This window comes from Muntiacus reevesi, chromosome 3 (genome assembly GCF_963930625.1).
Source record: "Muntiacus reevesi chromosome 3, mMunRee1.1, whole genome shotgun sequence".
In the NCBI taxonomy this organism is placed as follows: domain Eukaryota; kingdom Metazoa; phylum Chordata; class Mammalia; order Artiodactyla; family Cervidae; genus Muntiacus; species Muntiacus reevesi.
The window spans coordinates 190,156,892-190,173,965 of record NC_089251.1 but is presented as its reverse complement, the minus strand read 5'-3'; the positions used below and the strand labels follow the sequence as shown (position 1 = coordinate 190,173,965).

At 41.4% G+C, this 17,074-nt stretch overlaps 1 protein-coding gene across 2 annotated transcripts in view; it reads right to left on the bottom strand.

Moving 5' to 3' along the window:
- The window catches only part of ARHGAP18 (Rho GTPase activating protein 18), a 193,693-nt gene that overhangs the window by 115,790 nt on the left and 60,829 nt on the right, over positions 1-17,074 (bottom strand). Inside the window, exon 1 of one of the 2 annotated variants that reach the window (XM_065931347.1) lies at positions 15,291-15,472. The exons of the other annotated variant lie outside the window; for it this stretch is intronic. Within the exon in view, the coding sequence (XP_065787419.1) occupies positions 15,291-15,403 (113 nt within the window). The 5' untranslated portion in view covers positions 15,404-15,472. Of the gene's footprint in view, positions 1-15,290; positions 15,473-17,074 lie in introns of those variants that run through there. 2 annotated transcript variants of the gene reach the window in all.

The following is a 17,074-nucleotide window of genomic DNA, read 5'->3' as shown; positions in this document are numbered from 1 at the left end:
CACTGGGACTGCAGACTTGGCTGCTTGGGAAGATCGCTCCATGCAAACCACGTGCCTGGGTCCAGAGAAGGGATACCAAGTCAAGTAGCTTAAAAAGCCAGAGGCTCTTGGGAGACGAGCGGATTTCTCTGGGTGACGTCTGCACGCCTTCTTGTGTGGCAAAGCAGTCCAGGGATGGCATCCTAGGAAAGCAGGGCAGCTCTGGGCGGACAGAGAATTCTATTTTGGCCAAGATTGGCAGTTTGTGGCAGCAGGACATTTACGGGAACATGTCATACAGGGACAGCCTGGCCTGCAATTCAACTATTTATAAGACAGGTCTAGGTTTAGGACCAAGAATAAGGTACTCTCCAATGTCTGGCTTTTGGACCAGTTTCTAATTACTTTGCCTAAAAGCAAGGAAGCTCCAGAAAGAGCTGTGGTGGAGTTGATCACTTGGTAAGTAGTTATAAACTAAGAAAATCTATTGACAGTTGCTGTGAAAAATCTCCATGGCTAGAAGATAATTCTACGTATATGCTGTTCAGTCAGTCACTCACCACCTTCTGAAATATTTTCAGTAATTTAATCAAAAGCGCTTTTGACACACCAAATAGGTCATTTTATTTTGAGACTTTCGGGTCTGTGGTAGGGCAAGATTTTAATGGCCCTGCATCCCCGTCAAGTGTTTGGATGACTAATAAGTGAAAAGGAGATGCTCGGTAGCAACTGCGACATGCCCAGACTTTCAGAGCTGAAGAGAACAGCTCATTTGGATTTCAGAGGACAGTTCTCAGGCAACAGAAAGGGTATTGAGACCACCTAGATGGCTGGGGAAGATAGAGATGATATAGCTTCACAGTTGTCTTACTGTCCTGTTTTTCTAGGACTAAGGAAAATCTGATTATCGGAGCTTTATTGAAAAATACAACCACATAATGGCAAGGACAGTTGGTGATGATGGCAGTATTTTAAATACACATCGTGTTAGTGTTTCATGATGGTTAGGGAGATCTTCAATGCCTTTGAAGACAGTTTCCAGTTTACAAAGCCCCACTGATGGAGAGAGAAGAGAGGCCCCAGCCTGGGGTTTTTCTACGTTACCTACAGGAACCCCCACCTCCCCCCGACTCCCACAGCCCCCACCACAGCACCGCCGGCTCCGGCTGCTGCTCTGGAAGACCCAGCTCTGGATCTGCCCCAGAAGGCAGCTTGCCGTTTCAACTGGGTCTCAAGTGTCATCCAGACACAAGTGCTTGGAAGAGAGAAAAACAATGGCCCTTCCTTACTCTACAGCAGTTAGCAATGAAAATGACCAAGGTTCCAACCAGGACTGATGTGCACACACGGTGTTCGATCTCCAGCCAGCCATCTCATGTATTTATGTGAACTTTCTCTGTCTCAGGATGTGGATGGTTATTCTCACTTTATGAAGATTAAACAAGTCCATTTTAAAGGGCTCTGAACACAGAGTGTACTCAGTAAATATTTCTTTTCCTCTGTGATACAATTGGCCCCAGTTACGTGAAGAGCTGACCACAAGAGGCCAGAAGACACCTCAAGGAAGGCCACACAAAATTACTTGCTTAAATGGTAGAATTTACTAAAACTACTTACGACTTCATTGCAGTAAATGGTATCACGGGGTTTTGAAAGTAGCTAAGGTTATCTTCCAAAGTGCCTATTTTACTACCAAGTGAATTGCTGAAAATTCAGATTCACATAAGCTTCTCTTAACACCAAAGAGAACAAGAGTTTTACTATAAACACACAAATCACCAAACAAAACGTTCTGTTGTAATTTAACTTGCTTTGCATATACTTCCAGAAGCCATATTGGGTTTACAGAAGTTGGAAACTAATCATTTTAATGAACAGCACAGTGAAGACCCTGACAGCAGATTGCTTGGGTTCAAATCCTAGTCCTGCCAAACTTAGCTCTAGGCCCTCAAGTGAGGTTTGCTGCTCCCTGCCTCTATTTCTCCTTGTATAAATTAGGAGTGATATCACCTGCATGCTTGGGTTGTTAACCTGTCTATATAGTGGCAGTAATCCTTACCTTAAAAAAAAAAAAAGAAAAAAAAACAAACACTGACATTGTCCTCTTCTTTCAAATAGAGAAAACGTGTAACACATCTACCCCAGACCCTCAACCTGTTTTTGAAAACAAAACACACAGCAAAACTCCCATACGTAACTAACAGACTATCATGTTGAATGTAAAATGCTGAAAATGCTGCTTACTGAGACCAACCATTAGTAAGACCAAGTGCTGTGTCTTGCTGGCGACATGGCATATGACCTCTTGGCTGACAATGAGTGTGGTTTTCAAGATGTCCATGTCATACTAAAAATGTAACTCAAGCTATTTCCCCCACATATGGTTTAATATGTCATTATTGGGTTTGGAGGCATACATATAAATTTTCCCTATAAAAACATGAGCTAAAAATATTGTATTAAAAGATGTGCACGCTATAAAGCTTGGGTATTAAAAAAGCCATAAACATTCTTACTGTGGAAATATGTTCACCAAGAGGAGCTTTAAAAGGGCATACTCTTATTGATAAAACAGTGCCCACAGAAGGGTAATTTTTAAAAATCCATTATACTACTACCAATACCAATACTACCACCACAACAAATAAAGCCCAAAATATGTTCCTAACTCTAAACTACACAATTTTTCAACAAGTTTCCACTTATAAAGAAACAATAATATTTGGGGATTTTACAAATTGTGTTCCCTGGAACATTGGTAACAAGTGGCTTTTTTATTTATTTATTTTTTTTGAAGTCTCCTTGGTGCAATCAATTTAAAGTATGATTCCTGCTACCAGTTTTTTTTTTTTTTTTTAAGAAATTCATGATACTAACTGAAATATATGCTATAAGGCATCTTGCATAAACTTGACTTACACCTAAGTATTAGACCACGAAATACTTTCTTCTTTCTTAATGGAACATCTAGTAATAATATTCCACACAATATGGGAAAAGGAAATCTATCACTTTGACTTATTTACGGAAGGAATTTTGTTTTAAGCAAATTAACAAAGTATTGGTTTTTTTTCCTGAAATGTGTAAAAAAACCTATTAGAATGACCCTTTAATTTCAATGACACAGCCTGGCCTTGGCTCCCAAGATAAGGCTACCAACTAAGCTCAAAAGGGGTCAGTCTCTTTTCTTTGCCTGCAAAACAGAGATGATATGATTCCAATCTATAGTATGCATGCGTGCTTAGGCACTAAGTCGTATCTGATTCTTTGCAACCCCATCGACTTTAGCCTAAGGACTCCTGACTATAGCCAGGCTCCGCTGTCTATGGCATTTCCCAGGCAAGATTACTGGAGTGGGTTGCCATTTCCATCTCCAGGCATTGGGACAGGAAAAATGTATTTCTCCAATGACCCTAAAATCTTAGGAACTAAGTGAGCCGATAAAACATTACCATCATTGCTATAGATAAATAACTAAAATTTACACAGCAAGTTCTCACAAAACAGTGGCAGCTCTAAGCTGGGGATACAAAGTATTTTTAAAGAAATGCTTCCTTGGTCGCTCAGACGGTAGAGAATCTGACTGCAATGCAGGAGACTCGGGTTCAATCCCTGGAGAAGGATCCCACTCCAGTATTCTTGCCTACAGAATTTCATAGACAGAGGAGCCTGGTGGCTATAGTCCATGAGGTCGCAAAGAATCGGACATGACTGAGCAAATGTTTCAGTTTAGTTTCATACATATTCTAATCTTTAAGCACGGTTTTAAAAAATTTCCCCTATATAAAGAAAAAACACCCTCTGCTCTCCAGATTTCAGAGGGTGTTCTAGCCACTTATTTTCCTCTTTGCTTTGAAGGACACCTTGGAGAAGGAAGTGGCAACCCACTCCAATATTCTTGCCTGGAGAATCCCATGGACAGAGAAGCCTAGAGTGCTACAGTCTGTGGGATCGCAGAGTCGGACACGACTGAGCGACTAACACTCTGAAGAAGCGTGGTGAGAGGCAAATACGGTGTAATAATTGGAATAGTAAAGCAACGTTTCTGAACAAGAAAGGAAGGAAGTTCTACAGTGATGCTATTTAGGCATGCTGACAAGCAGTGATAAGAATTACTGGACGATGCTAAATTTAACTAATGTTCTGGGAGGAGAAAAAGCAAGCAACTCAAATACCGGCAATTAATTTTTATACAGCCTCTGGGATGTTTTCCATATGTACTATGTGATCTCAAAAATATTATGTACTCCAAAATACTACATCTGTATCCAACAGTCCCTTAGAGTAAATATCACTGGATATAAACAAACAAGGGCCTTTGGCAACTCTGCTGCTATCAAATAGAGGGAACATGTTTTTCACAAGGAAGATCTCATTTCTTAGGACTATTCTTTCCAAATTCAAATCCACTTGTGCCTAAAATCAAACTTAGAACCTTTTGTGAAAAACGTTTTTTGGTGGAAAGGAGAAAAGTCTCTATATTAAATTTTTTGCAAACATAAAACTCAGCCTTTCCAAAATATAAAATATCAATCAATGCACAAATACAGTTGAATTCCTAGGATATACAGGGTACTGAATCCATCTAGTACTTAGGATAAAGAAAAATTAGGCCTAAGCTTAAGGCATTTATGCTCTTGATGAGTAAAAAAAGTTTTCCAACATAAATTTACCTAATAAAGCAAGGCAGAACAGCAAGTGTACATACGATGTGTACGTACTAGTAGAAAATTTTAAAGTCAAGCTCCAGGGAAGAGGTTTCTGTCTACAAGAGCAGTTGGCCAAAGGCCAGAAAAAGCAGGTAGGAGATGCAGAGAGACTGGAATGATAACTGAGTAGCTTATTGCCAAAGATGACCTTGTTACCCAGCTGAGTAAGCCTCTCCTTCACCGAGAGGAGGTGAAGCCTGTACCTCCATGCTCTTAAATTTGAGATGGGCTATGATTCATCAGCCCACAGAATATGGGCAAGCGGAACTGAGTAACTTCTGAGGCTAGGCCCTAAGAAGCCAATGCTCACTCTGGGGAGGCCAACAAGAGTGTAGGAAGTTTGTCTCCTCTGATTCTACTGTGCTGTGAGGAAGCCCAAGCCATTCATTCAGAGAAGCTGCAAAAGGAGAAAGAAGACCCAGCAGCGCAGATGTCAAAGCTATGGACAAAGAAGCCTCTGATGACCCCCATGCCTTAGCCCACGTTGCTTGATGGATCCCAAGAAAGAACTTGATTGTGATCCTCCAGAATCGAGAGAAAACTCATAAGCACTAAGTTTTGGGTAGTATATTACACAGCAACAGACAATTGAAACAACCACCTTGACCTGCAGGGTAGGGGTCACATACAGGGGTACCTGGGTCAGATCCAAACGGCAGATCAGATTTTGAGGGGGTTTACTCTGTATTTTTAAAATTCTAGCTAACACTTTCTAATTAAATCTACATTTTTCTGCCTGTATTTTCCAATCATCTGCTTCACCTGTTATACAATCTGCCAGGCCACTATTGATTTTTAAGTATATAAACCTTTTTTCTAGAAAATAGGAAGCAAAGGATTAATAGGGCTTCCCTGATGGTTCAGACAATAAAGAATCTGCCTGCAATGCAGGAGACCCAGGTTCAATCCCTGGGTCAGGAAGATCCCCTGGATAAGGGAATGACTGGCTACCGACTCCTGCCTGGAAAATTCCATGGACAGAGAAGCCTGACAGGCTACAGTCTACGGGGTTGCAAAGAGTCAGACATGACTGAGCAACTAACAATGAAGGATTAATATACTTATACATTTACCTAAATATATCCAGTCTGATGACATTATGTAATTACACTATATTCCAGAAAGATTAAAAAATGCTATAATTAAAAGCATTTTAGCCTGGAGATATTAGAGCATATATATTCCCATTTTAACAATCAATGATTTACTTAAAAAAAAAAAAAAAAAAGACATCATACAAACTTACTTCTACTTTGACCTAAATAACTTCTATCACATGATGGACAATAGCTTTGACAGCATTATTTGGACCAGAAAGAAATGAAAAGACACTCACTTAGTAACTCTAGTCTAAACATTAATTATAGAATAAGTTGATCGAGTTACATGTTTCTATACCACCTATAAATAGACAAAGTTCCTTTCAACTTTCAGTTCCCAACTCACCTTGTCCTACTCAAACCAAATCTTAATTACTCAATAACAAATTTCTGTGAAGTCCTATAGCTCAAAAAAGAGAACCACAGCATGGCTTCCTAAATATGATACTGAAAACGTTGTTTCAGAATCCATCTGAACTATATTGCAAGCTCCCTCAGAGTAGGAATTCTTACATTCATTTTATTCTAGGCTTATCATATATACTCAGCAAAGATCTTCAGTCTTTTATTAAAATACATATTAAGATTTTTTGAATAATTTAAATTTTAAGACATTCTACATTTACATATTTTTAAAGCCTTTCTGAATTAACCAAATCTTGTTCTAGGTAGGATTTCAATTTTATGCTGCTCATCAAGAATAAATAATTCTTGCTATTTTTTTTCAAAATATATAGATGATATCTGAGAGACATTAGCATTCAGAGATAAACCAGATCTCTACAGCCAAACCACCTGAACTTCAAAAATTCTTGCTAGTGTGGATTCCATTAATTTTCTACACAGCTTCCCTTTTACAGCAGCATGCTATTGAAGCATTTCTCATTTTAAGTTAATTACATTTTATAGTTCTAATCTGATTCAACTAGAGACAGAACAACATATATCAATTTCCACGTTTCTAAACCTTCCAAAGAAATGACAAATCTCGGTTAGAGCCTGCTCCGTAATGGAGGACAGGCACATGTTCAGGGTATGCAGCACTCCCGTGTACCTTGAGAAGTGCTCTGTACTACAGCAAGACAAACTAAAGGCAGCAGAAAAAACATCTCTTTCACGTCTCAACGAACAGAGATCCTAAAAGGCAGCAAAGAACATCATCCCCAACTTACGCGAAGATTTTACTTAGGTTGGAAACATGTTATTGGGAACTCAGGACACATTCTCCCATAGCAACAATGCTGCAAATATATGGTGTTTTGAGTTTTCCAACTGGTGAAAAGAACTCTATGAATCCAGAAAACGGCACAACTGGAGCTCTATGGGATTTGATTACCATCTATGATGCTACTTTTCTGCCTATGGAAGATGGCTTCTGCATAACTCCGTGGATTGCACCTCCCTCCTCTCTCCAGCTCACCATCTCTTTCCTTCCTCCAGGTTCTCCCCACCACTGAAGTCCCCAGCCTCTTAGAGGTGGAAGCAGAACAGCCTACTCTATGAGCCACTCATAAGCAGGAGGTTCCGAGTTAACAGCCACTTGAAAGGCAGGTGTGAGACGGATTTGAGAAGAACTGGCTGAGGGGACAGAGTTTCCTAGGCTAGGCCCAGTGCACAGTCAGCATTTAAAGTAATGTATTATGTATGATCCAGAAGAAGAGAAAAATCAGTAGTCTTTAAATGTGTGTGCTATCTGGGAAACGGGATGTAGCTCAGTGGTAACTGGGTGAGCATCTGGGCTGCGGGTATCACACCCTCAGCTCAGCTCTGCTCCATGAAATATCACTGCTTGGTTATAAGATCAAGAGTTGTTCAGAAAGTACACAGGTACATTTTAAGGGGGAAAAGTGTAAACATTACCCTGTCTTCAAATATTTTAGCTATGGTGATATATTGGGGCTTTTACCTACAAGTATTCAAATAACCTAAAGTCAATTTGGTCTTTGAGGAACATTAGCAAATAACTGTTTCTTGCTCTGCATGAGATGATTTTCCACATTATTAAGAGTAACAAATGATTTAGAAATGTATATCCACCCAAACTACAAAAAAGCTGTTTAAAACAGTCACCTGGGCCTAACAAGGGTTCAGTACCCTTTAAGCCCTTTTTTAAAGATAGGTATTCTTAGTATTTCTTAAAATTAATATAATCAGAGATATCTTTATAAATATCTTAAACTTATTCCAAAATACAACTTCTCAAATTAAGAAATTATACTGCATATGTATTAAAGCAAACATTCTTTTCCCAAACCACTTACAACTCAGTTTCAAAGATGCTTTCTAGCAGTATTTCCAGATTAATTCACCAACATCTGCGACTGAAAGTCAAAGTGTTAGTCCCTCAGTCATGTCCAACTCCTTGCGACCCCATGGACTGTAGCTGCCAGGCTCCTCTGTCCCCTGCATCATCATAGACGATCACTGTGCTTTAGAACACTCTTAAGAATGTTACACATACTAACACATTCAAACTGCATTAACTCTTGAATTATGTATTAATATGCCCAGCTTGCAGAAGGAAAAGAAAAAACTGAGGCTCTATGACATTAAACAACTTGCCCAAGATCACACAGCTATTAAATGACAGAACCAGGACTCTGACCAAGACAGTCTAGTTCCAAAGTCTATGCATGTAATCACTACACCCTACCCTCTCTTACACTCATTCAAATTTTTATTACCTGCCTAGAGTAGGTCAAGCCCTTTGCTAAACCCAAGTAAAGAGACGAAATGAGCAAGGAACTTACATTTTAATCTAATACACAGCAAAAAAGGAAAGTGCAAATTAAAGCAAAAAGTTCAGTATGACAATTCTGGTTAAGTGAACTGTCCTGGGAAAAGTTTTGAAAATGATTCAGCAATAATATTCCTGATGTGTACATTTTTTTTAATGCTTTCAAAAGCTACACAGTTGATCTTTATAATTAACATTGTGAAGCAGAACATTATCACACTCATTTCATAGATGAGGAATCAAATCAAATTCTAAACAGCTTAGCAAAGATGCCAAGTTACCTTTGGAGGGAAGCTGCCCCATTGACAGAATCTGCGTCTCTAAAAAGACCCCAGATGGTCAAATCATAGGCTTCCAGGGACAGCTGAAAAAAAATGAACTGGGCAAAACTGATCCCCGTTCAAAAATTTGAAATTAGTTCATACACAATGAGATGTAAGATCTGAGAGGGCTACACACATGGGGCATCCATTAAAAGAGGCAAGCTCAAGCTCGAAATATGATTATAAAGCCAGTGGACGGAAAAGAATAGAGTCCCCAAAAGACAGCAACTTATCATGTGACCAGTCCTGAGGGAAGAAGACATGGTCTTTTCCTTATGACCCAGATGTCTGCAATAAACCTCATTTTCCCTAGAGACACAAGTGTTCTTTGCACAAGCGACTACCGAAAGAGCATACGTCAAAGGAATGACATGTCACCATTTTTTTTCCAACACAAAAATTCAGATGTTTCGTGGACTTGAGTAACAACTCCAGATGTAGTAACTGACCATGCAGATCTCTATGGTTTCTGTTTATTTCTTTCAAAAAAGGGGATAAACTTGGCCAGTTCCCAGCAACAAATGCAGAAGTCAAAAGAATGTGTCTTCAGAATTATGCACACATCATCCCATCTGCTCCCTCTGCCCTAATCCACCCAACACCTTGACTTGTCCCTATCTGTGCTTTGTGTTCAGACTCTCTTGTGACCCCATGGACTACAGCCTGCTAGGCTCCTCTACTTATGGGATTTCTCAAGCAAGAAGACAGTGAGTTGCCATTTCCTCCTCCAGGGCATCTTCCCCACCCAGGGATCTAACTAGTGTCTCCTGCATCTCCTGCATTGAAGGTGGGTTCTTCACTGAAAAGAATGGGAAAGCCCAGTCCCCTCCTGTAAGAAAATTTCTTACTTTCTATCTCCTCTTATCAAAAGTATAACAAAGTCATTAAATATCAGTATGGACTAAAACTTTGACAACAAGCCATTTTATCTCGGAGTATTTGAATGAAATGAAAGGTTTAGGTCAGGAAAGAAATTACCCAGAGGGGTGAGTTCAGGAAGGGACTGGCATCACACCTGGTCTAGGACACCTTCTTCCCCAAACCAAGCTTGGAGACCATGCTGCTAACCCTTCCCACGCCCACCCTCCACCGCACCACCACCGAACCCACAGCCTAGAGGCCTCAAGTTTCTGCTGTTGCAAGCTTTCTCACAGGCCACCACTAGGGAACAAGTAGAGAGGCTTCTCCGGACCTCTGGGTAGGGTTCAAACAAGATCTCGGAGAGCAGAGGCTGCCAGGGTGAGACCTTACAGATCCACAGCCAGAGAACATCCACTCGGAACAAGTGTAGCCTCGGCCTCTAGGACGCCCAGTCCTTTTTCTAACCTGTAAATGATACTCAGGTGTACAAACAATGAGGAATTTTAAAACAAGAGAAAAAGGTAATTCATTTTGGTGGGCCAATTATTACTAAAAACTCTTTAGGTCTAATTGCCAGGCAATCCAGAAGCCATCATGAGCACTGTTAAATGCATCAGTCTTTGTGAGTTCGTTTTGCTGCAACACTCTCAAAAACATGAGAAATACTAAGAATTTAAAAGAGCAACCATAAACCTTGAAAAGCACTAGCCTCACTCAGAAAAGAGAGATGAGGGTAAACGGTGAAAAACGTGTGTGTCATTGAAGTCGAGCAAAGTTTTCAGCAGGTTCCTTTCGTTGTTTTTTTTTTTTTTTTTTAAAAGGTGGGGTTCTTGAGATTTATAAATCCTTATACTTGAAAGACATACACCTAGTATAACTTCCATGAAGATACTTTAAAGAGGCCCACAAAAATCAGAGACCTCACAGACGAGGGCGGTCAGAAGGCAAATACCACACAATTCTAGATGAAGGCAAGACCTGTCTAGTTACAATACTAGGTGTATCTTTTAACAACTTAAGAGAAAATTACGAGTAGGACTTTTAAATGACACAGTAAAGAAAATTAGTTTTTAGAAAGCACTCTTACACCAGGAAATGGAGGACTAGACTGATCTAGAAAACAATTATCCATATGGGCAGGTTAAAAATGTATTTGGTCACTAACTCCTGCAAAATCAGAATGACAAATCACCCTTATACGCTAAAGTTGAGGAAAATAGTCCACATATTACATAATTTCATTATAAAAACTCTTCACCATTCCTTCTGTCACCAAAAATATATAATTTCAAATAATACATAAATTCAAAAGGAAAGAACTCTATCTGTGGTATCATACATTTTTTTTTAATGTTATAAATTCAACTTGAAAGACAAGAAGGTGGCAGCCCTCTTTAATTTGGCACACTGGAAGCAGTAATTCTTTTTTTTTTTTTTTTTGGAAGCAGTAATTCTTAAAGGAGGAGGACAGAAGCATGGAGGCAGCAATTAGTCCCGCTGCCAAAAGAGGACCCACCCACATTCCAGCCTGCCATAAAAGTCAATGTTTGCAGACCTCAGCATGGCCCATCAATGCCCCAAGGCAGGCCTGTTACAAGTGGCTGTCACTAGTTCAAATTGTAAATGTTGCTTTGGATCAAAAGGACATCTCCAAGGTCTTTTAAACTTCCAACGCCTGAACTTTTACATCATTAATTGCTGGTTATCTCATTTTTAGTGAAGCACATGGATCATGCCCATGTTTCTTGACACGTGACAAAATATTATTTGTAAAAATACTTATAAAGTGAAAAAGAATATATTCTACACCACAAAGCTCAATACGTTCCTTTTCTGTATCTACTGTGAAAAAAAGCAAAGGCTAGCCATAAACTCTTCCCTGTTCTATGGGCTTTACACAGATCTTCCCACTTAATCCTCCCTGTGAAGTGAGTACTAACATGAAGTTCAATTTACAAGACAGTTAAATAATCTTTCTAAGCCCAGGCTGCTAATGAGTGGCAGAATTGGGATTCAACTCCATGCAGCCTGGCCCCCACACCCAGAGTTTCAGGGTTTATGTCACTGTGACCTAGGGCCTCTTGGTTCTGCCTGCCCCACACCAATGGCAAATGGCTTCAACAAAACAAAATCTTTCATGACGAACACCATACATGTACTCATGGAAGACATAAAAATATCTCATATGATAACTAGAGTCAGAGGTTCAGTAAGAAGAAAAATACGACTGACGTTAATATTTATCAAATACCAGCAAAAACTGATAAGAAGCAAACAGAACAAACAGCTCTTCTTAAAATGACAGGAATGTCAAGGGAGAAGAGTAAGGATAGGCAGCCAAAATGCAGTATTTTTTGAAAAAGTGCTTTGCAAAAGTAAACATTAAAAAACCTACTTGAAAATTAACAAGTAAATAAAGTCTCATAAATATAGCTACTCATAAAAAGTAGTTTCCTCTGGAAACATTTGACTATGTACAACTCGGTCAGAGCAACTAGCAGTAGCATATTTCTTCAAATCCTAATGTTTTCAAGAAGAAACATAACCCCAAAAATTGAAAGCAGGATTCTGTAACTATTTGAAAGACTCTTAATGAGGATGGGCTTCTCAGGTGGCACAGTGGTAAAGAATCACCTGCCAATGCAGGAGACGCAAGAGATGTGGGTTCGATCCCTGGGTCGGGAAGATCCTCTGGAGGAGGAAATGGCAACCCGCTCCAGTACTCTTGCCTGGAAAATTCCACGGACAGAGGAGCCTGGAGGACTACAGCTCAGGGGGTTGCAAAGAGTCGGACATGACTGAGCACACACACATAGCAAAAACAAGAGTAGCAATAATTCCTTAATCAAATAAACAATGACTATGTCCTGATAAAGAGGGATAGTGGAATGGAGGCAATTTTAGACTAACAGATAACTTACAAAATTAGCTCCTTACTATCTCAGCTTTCCCAAAGACCAAAAGAACATTTAAAAAAAAAAAAAAAAAGGATTTGGTAACATAGGTCTAAAATTCACTTTCTATAAATATCCTAAATCATATACATAATCCTTTATACTTATCAAATGGCATATAATGAGTTCATCTAATTGAACTTTTGAATAAGTAGCCCATCAAAGTGCATATTATTTAGAGACCAAGTCTTACAAAAAGCCAAATTAGACTTCTGTGCTGCCTTCAACAACTGTTAAATAGGTGGACGGGAACATAGAGTCTACTGTCTCTTTTTCAGAGGTTTTGTTTTATTTTGGTTTGGTTTGATTTTTGAAGTGCTTTTCAAAGTAGGCATTACCTTGCACCTTGGGGCAACCTGCCAGAGCTTAAAGTACAAGCTGAGCACCCCAGCCAGAGCCAAAGCCCTATGTACTGCCTCTCCTTCAACATCATCTTCAACGGATCGCTCCTGACACCATTCCTCTCTCAAATCCCTCCTCCCTCCACCTACCCCAACTGCAATATCTCAACCCTTCCGAACTAAAGAAGATGCCTCCCAGAGAAACACTGAGCTTATCTGATAAATTAGTTCATGTGCTTAAGGGTAAAAGCAAAAAAGGACTGTCCCTTTTCTCGCCTTTCCTCCCAGCCCTAAAACAAAGGCTCCCATCTTCTGCAGCAGAGGACTCTGATTCAGTGGTGGGAACTGGCGCCAGTATGGGCAAGAAAAATGGCAGGTGGTGGCGGGGGAGGGGGGGACCCGCAAAACAGATCTGGTGCTGCCACCCCATGGACAGCACTCACTCTCAGCAGCCGCCCACCCTGCAGCCTCTTGACTTCGCTCTAACCTAAGCTGAAATTGGGGGATTCCCTGGTGGCGGGGTGGTAAAGAATCCAGCTGCCAAAGCAGGAGCTGCAGGTTCCATCCTTGCGTCAGGAAGATGCTCTGGAGAAGGAAATGGCAACCCACTCCAGTATTCTTACCTGGAGAATCCCACGGGGTCTCAGAATTCGGACACAACTGAGGGACAAGAAGGCTGAGAATGACCCATCCGTTCCTCTCTTCTGTTCCCTCAATCCACGCAAGTATAGGTCACTTAAGTATAGGTCACCCACAACAGGCAGCTAAGCTCCAAACACAGGATAAAGCCTTTGTATCTCAATAGGCAAAGCCCTAGAAAAGATGTTGCAAAAAACCCTAATTCTTGGAGTTTGAGTTAAGGTAAAAATGAGAGGTCAGGTCTCAGTGTCCCTAAGGTTCTTTTCACTCAAGATCCAAAATTCAACTCACATCCTCAGGCCATCCCAGAGTAAAGTCTCTGGAGAATGTGCTAAGTCTGCACAATTCTGGCAATTTGGACTGTCAAGTGGAGTCCAAGTTACAGACAATGAGGGGTTGGCATTGCTGTCTGCTTACTGCTGAAAGGTTACTATCCCCTTAGTGCACTACAAAAAAAAAAAAAAAAAAAAGGTTGAAAACACATTATGAGCTCTCAGACAAAATACTTTAAAAGACAGAAAATAAAATAACACACCCAAAGCACAAGTAGCAGATCCCTTTTATCTTTGGAAATGAATTAATTCAACAGAATACATATGGTGGTTGCTATGTAAGGAATAATTCTGGTCAGCCTGGGAATCTAAGGCAGAGTGTTACAGCCATTCCTTTGATTTTTATTCCCCTCCCCCATATCAGGGGATTTTAAAACAAATGAAAGAAGGCATTATTCCAGCTTAAGGCCTAAGCATAAGTCACAAAAGAACAAAGAAGGTTTTATTATCACATTAAACATCAAGGAGGAAATGTGCTTACTGATAATTAGTGTCCTACCCTATTAGGTTACCATTTGCTGTTTGCAAGCTACTGGGCCAATATTTACAATTTATATCTAATACGGAGGCAAAAATGTTCAGCTAGTGAGAAGGTCATTAAGGAAAGGTAAGGGGAAAAAAAACTTGAAAAAACAAAGTACACACAGAGAAAGGTACTCTTTGGGCGTCAGTGGTCTATGGAATATTCTCCCCCTTTACCTATAAAGTGAGTTAACATTAACCACAGGTCACTCTGGTAGCAGAGAACTACTCCCTGACAAAACCTTCCTGGAAGCTCCCCCCAATAACAACAACAGATCTACATACACCAAAGAATGTGAAACATACTGCCACAGGCCAGTGTCTGGGGCTTTCTGCCTAAGAAGTTTGCTTTCAGCCAGAAGAGAGGGGAAAAAAAAAACATACTGTAACAACAGATTGTACAATGAACAGCCCTCCTGCTTGTTGGCACTGGTCCCAAGCAGCAGTTTCAGTGGCTGGGCCTTGGGCCCATTCAAGAATTCCATCTCACAGGAAGTGTTTCAAATATAGTTATTTGATCTTTCAGCATTTGCAAATGCACCTGCTGAGCGAGGAGCCTGACAGCCATCGCCCCAGTTCCTTCCTATCCGTCTTCACCAGTCATTGTAGAGGCGGTTCCGGACTCGAACTAGGTGAGATGTAAAGTCCAGAAAGCCCCAGTCAAACACTTCTGCTGCCGCACGAGGTTAGGCGCGACCTGCAGCTATCGCTGGCTTTCTCCCCACACCAACTTCCCTGTCACCTTCTTCCCGGAGGAGCAGGTAGGGGCGTTTTGTTTTGTTCTCTGGCTTACCTCGAGGCGGCTTCCTCCCCGCCCTTGCCATGGCTCCCCCCCAGGGCCTGGTCCTTGCCGCTGGGGTGGTAGGCAGTGAGCACAACTGCCTGGGAATTGGAGAGCCAGCTCATGGTGAGAGAAGGGACATAATTTCTGCGATCCTGACACAGAGCAGGGAATGAAGTTCGTGGCTCGCCGGGCCACTCGGCTCATTAGCATGCGCCGGCTCCGCCCACCGAGGCCGGCGATTCACACGGGAGGGGCGGGGCCTCGGGCGCGGGGCCGCGCCTGTCCAATGGGGAGACGGTGACTCGGCCCGGGCCCCGCCCCGGGCCCCGCCCGGTCCGAGAGAGGCCGGATTAGAGGGGGGAGTAGGGGCTCCTGGCTGCCGCCTCCCCCAAGTTACTCTCACCTGATGAAACTGCCAGGTTGCAGCCGCCTCTCATCCTTGTAAGCACAAGTCGTCTTGGCTAGGAAACAATGAATTGCCGCAGAGCCTTTTTTTTTTCTTTCCCTTTCTTAATTCCTGTTTCCATCTGATAAGTTCTGCTACTTCATGTAACACGAAGTGAAGTGAAGTCGCTCAGTCGTGTCCGACCCTTTGCGACCCCATGGAGCTCCTCCGTCCATGGGATTTTTCAGGCAAGAGCACTGGAGTGCCGGTTGCCATTTCCTCCTCCAGGGGACCTTCCCGACCCAGGGATCGAACCCCGGTCTCCCGCATTGTAGGCGGAGGCATTTACTGTCTCAGCCACCAGGGAAGAGCCCATGTCACACGAGTAAGGGCCTTTATTAACCCCTTCACGTCAGCGTTAAAATTAACCACAGCAAAACCCAATGAACCTGCCCTGCTAAACAATGCCATACGCGAGACGAGAGAGCCTACCTCTTGTGTCCGGTTAAAAATGCCCTCATTAAAAAGACGGGGACCTGGAATGTCACCTTCTTTCACATAAAAAGCCAATGCCAAGTTTACCTTTTGCTTTTAATAAAATACCCTTCAGTTCCAAAAAGAGATGCATCTACCAGAAGTGTTAAATGGCACTGTTGAGGATTTTTTTAAAAAGTACTTACTATTTGTTGAGCATCTACTATATGCAAGGCCCTGTGACAGGTGTTGTACATGCACTATCTCATTCAATTCAGTTAAATTCTCTCCCTCCCTCCTGAACCTCTTTCTCTCAGACCCATACACATCTGATAACACTGGTATCATCCGCAGGAAAGGGAGGCTGAAGGGCTGATTAAGTGCCTTGTCTCTCCACCAGTGGGCCGCTGCTCCCCTGGTGGCTCAGTGGTAAAAAATCTGCCTGCCGGTGCAGCAGACGCAAGGACAATCGCTAGGTCAGGAGCATCCCCCAGAGAAGGAAATGGCACCCACTCCAGTGTTCTTGCCTGGGAAATCCCATGGACAGAGAGGAGCCTGGGGCCCAGGGGGCCGCAAAGAGTTGGACACGACTGAGCGAGTGTACAACTGACATAACAGTTGTTCTACGCCAGAGCTAGATTTGCACAGAATTCAAGGCTGAAATCCATTCTTTTTAACCACTATCCTGTTCTTTGCCCTGTAGATAAGGAAACAAATGCAAAAGTTATGAAAAATGTAAGATTTTTCTGTCCTTTCTACTCTAAAAAAAAAATTCTGTTTTCTTCTATATATCTAGTAGCCTGAATTGAAGTGGGTTTTGTTGCTCATTTTCATGTCTATTAGTCTTTGTATTCAAACTTTCTTATAAATAAGTTGTCAGCTTCATCATTCCATAAAAATACTGTTTATACTTGTTATTATTTAAAATGATCAT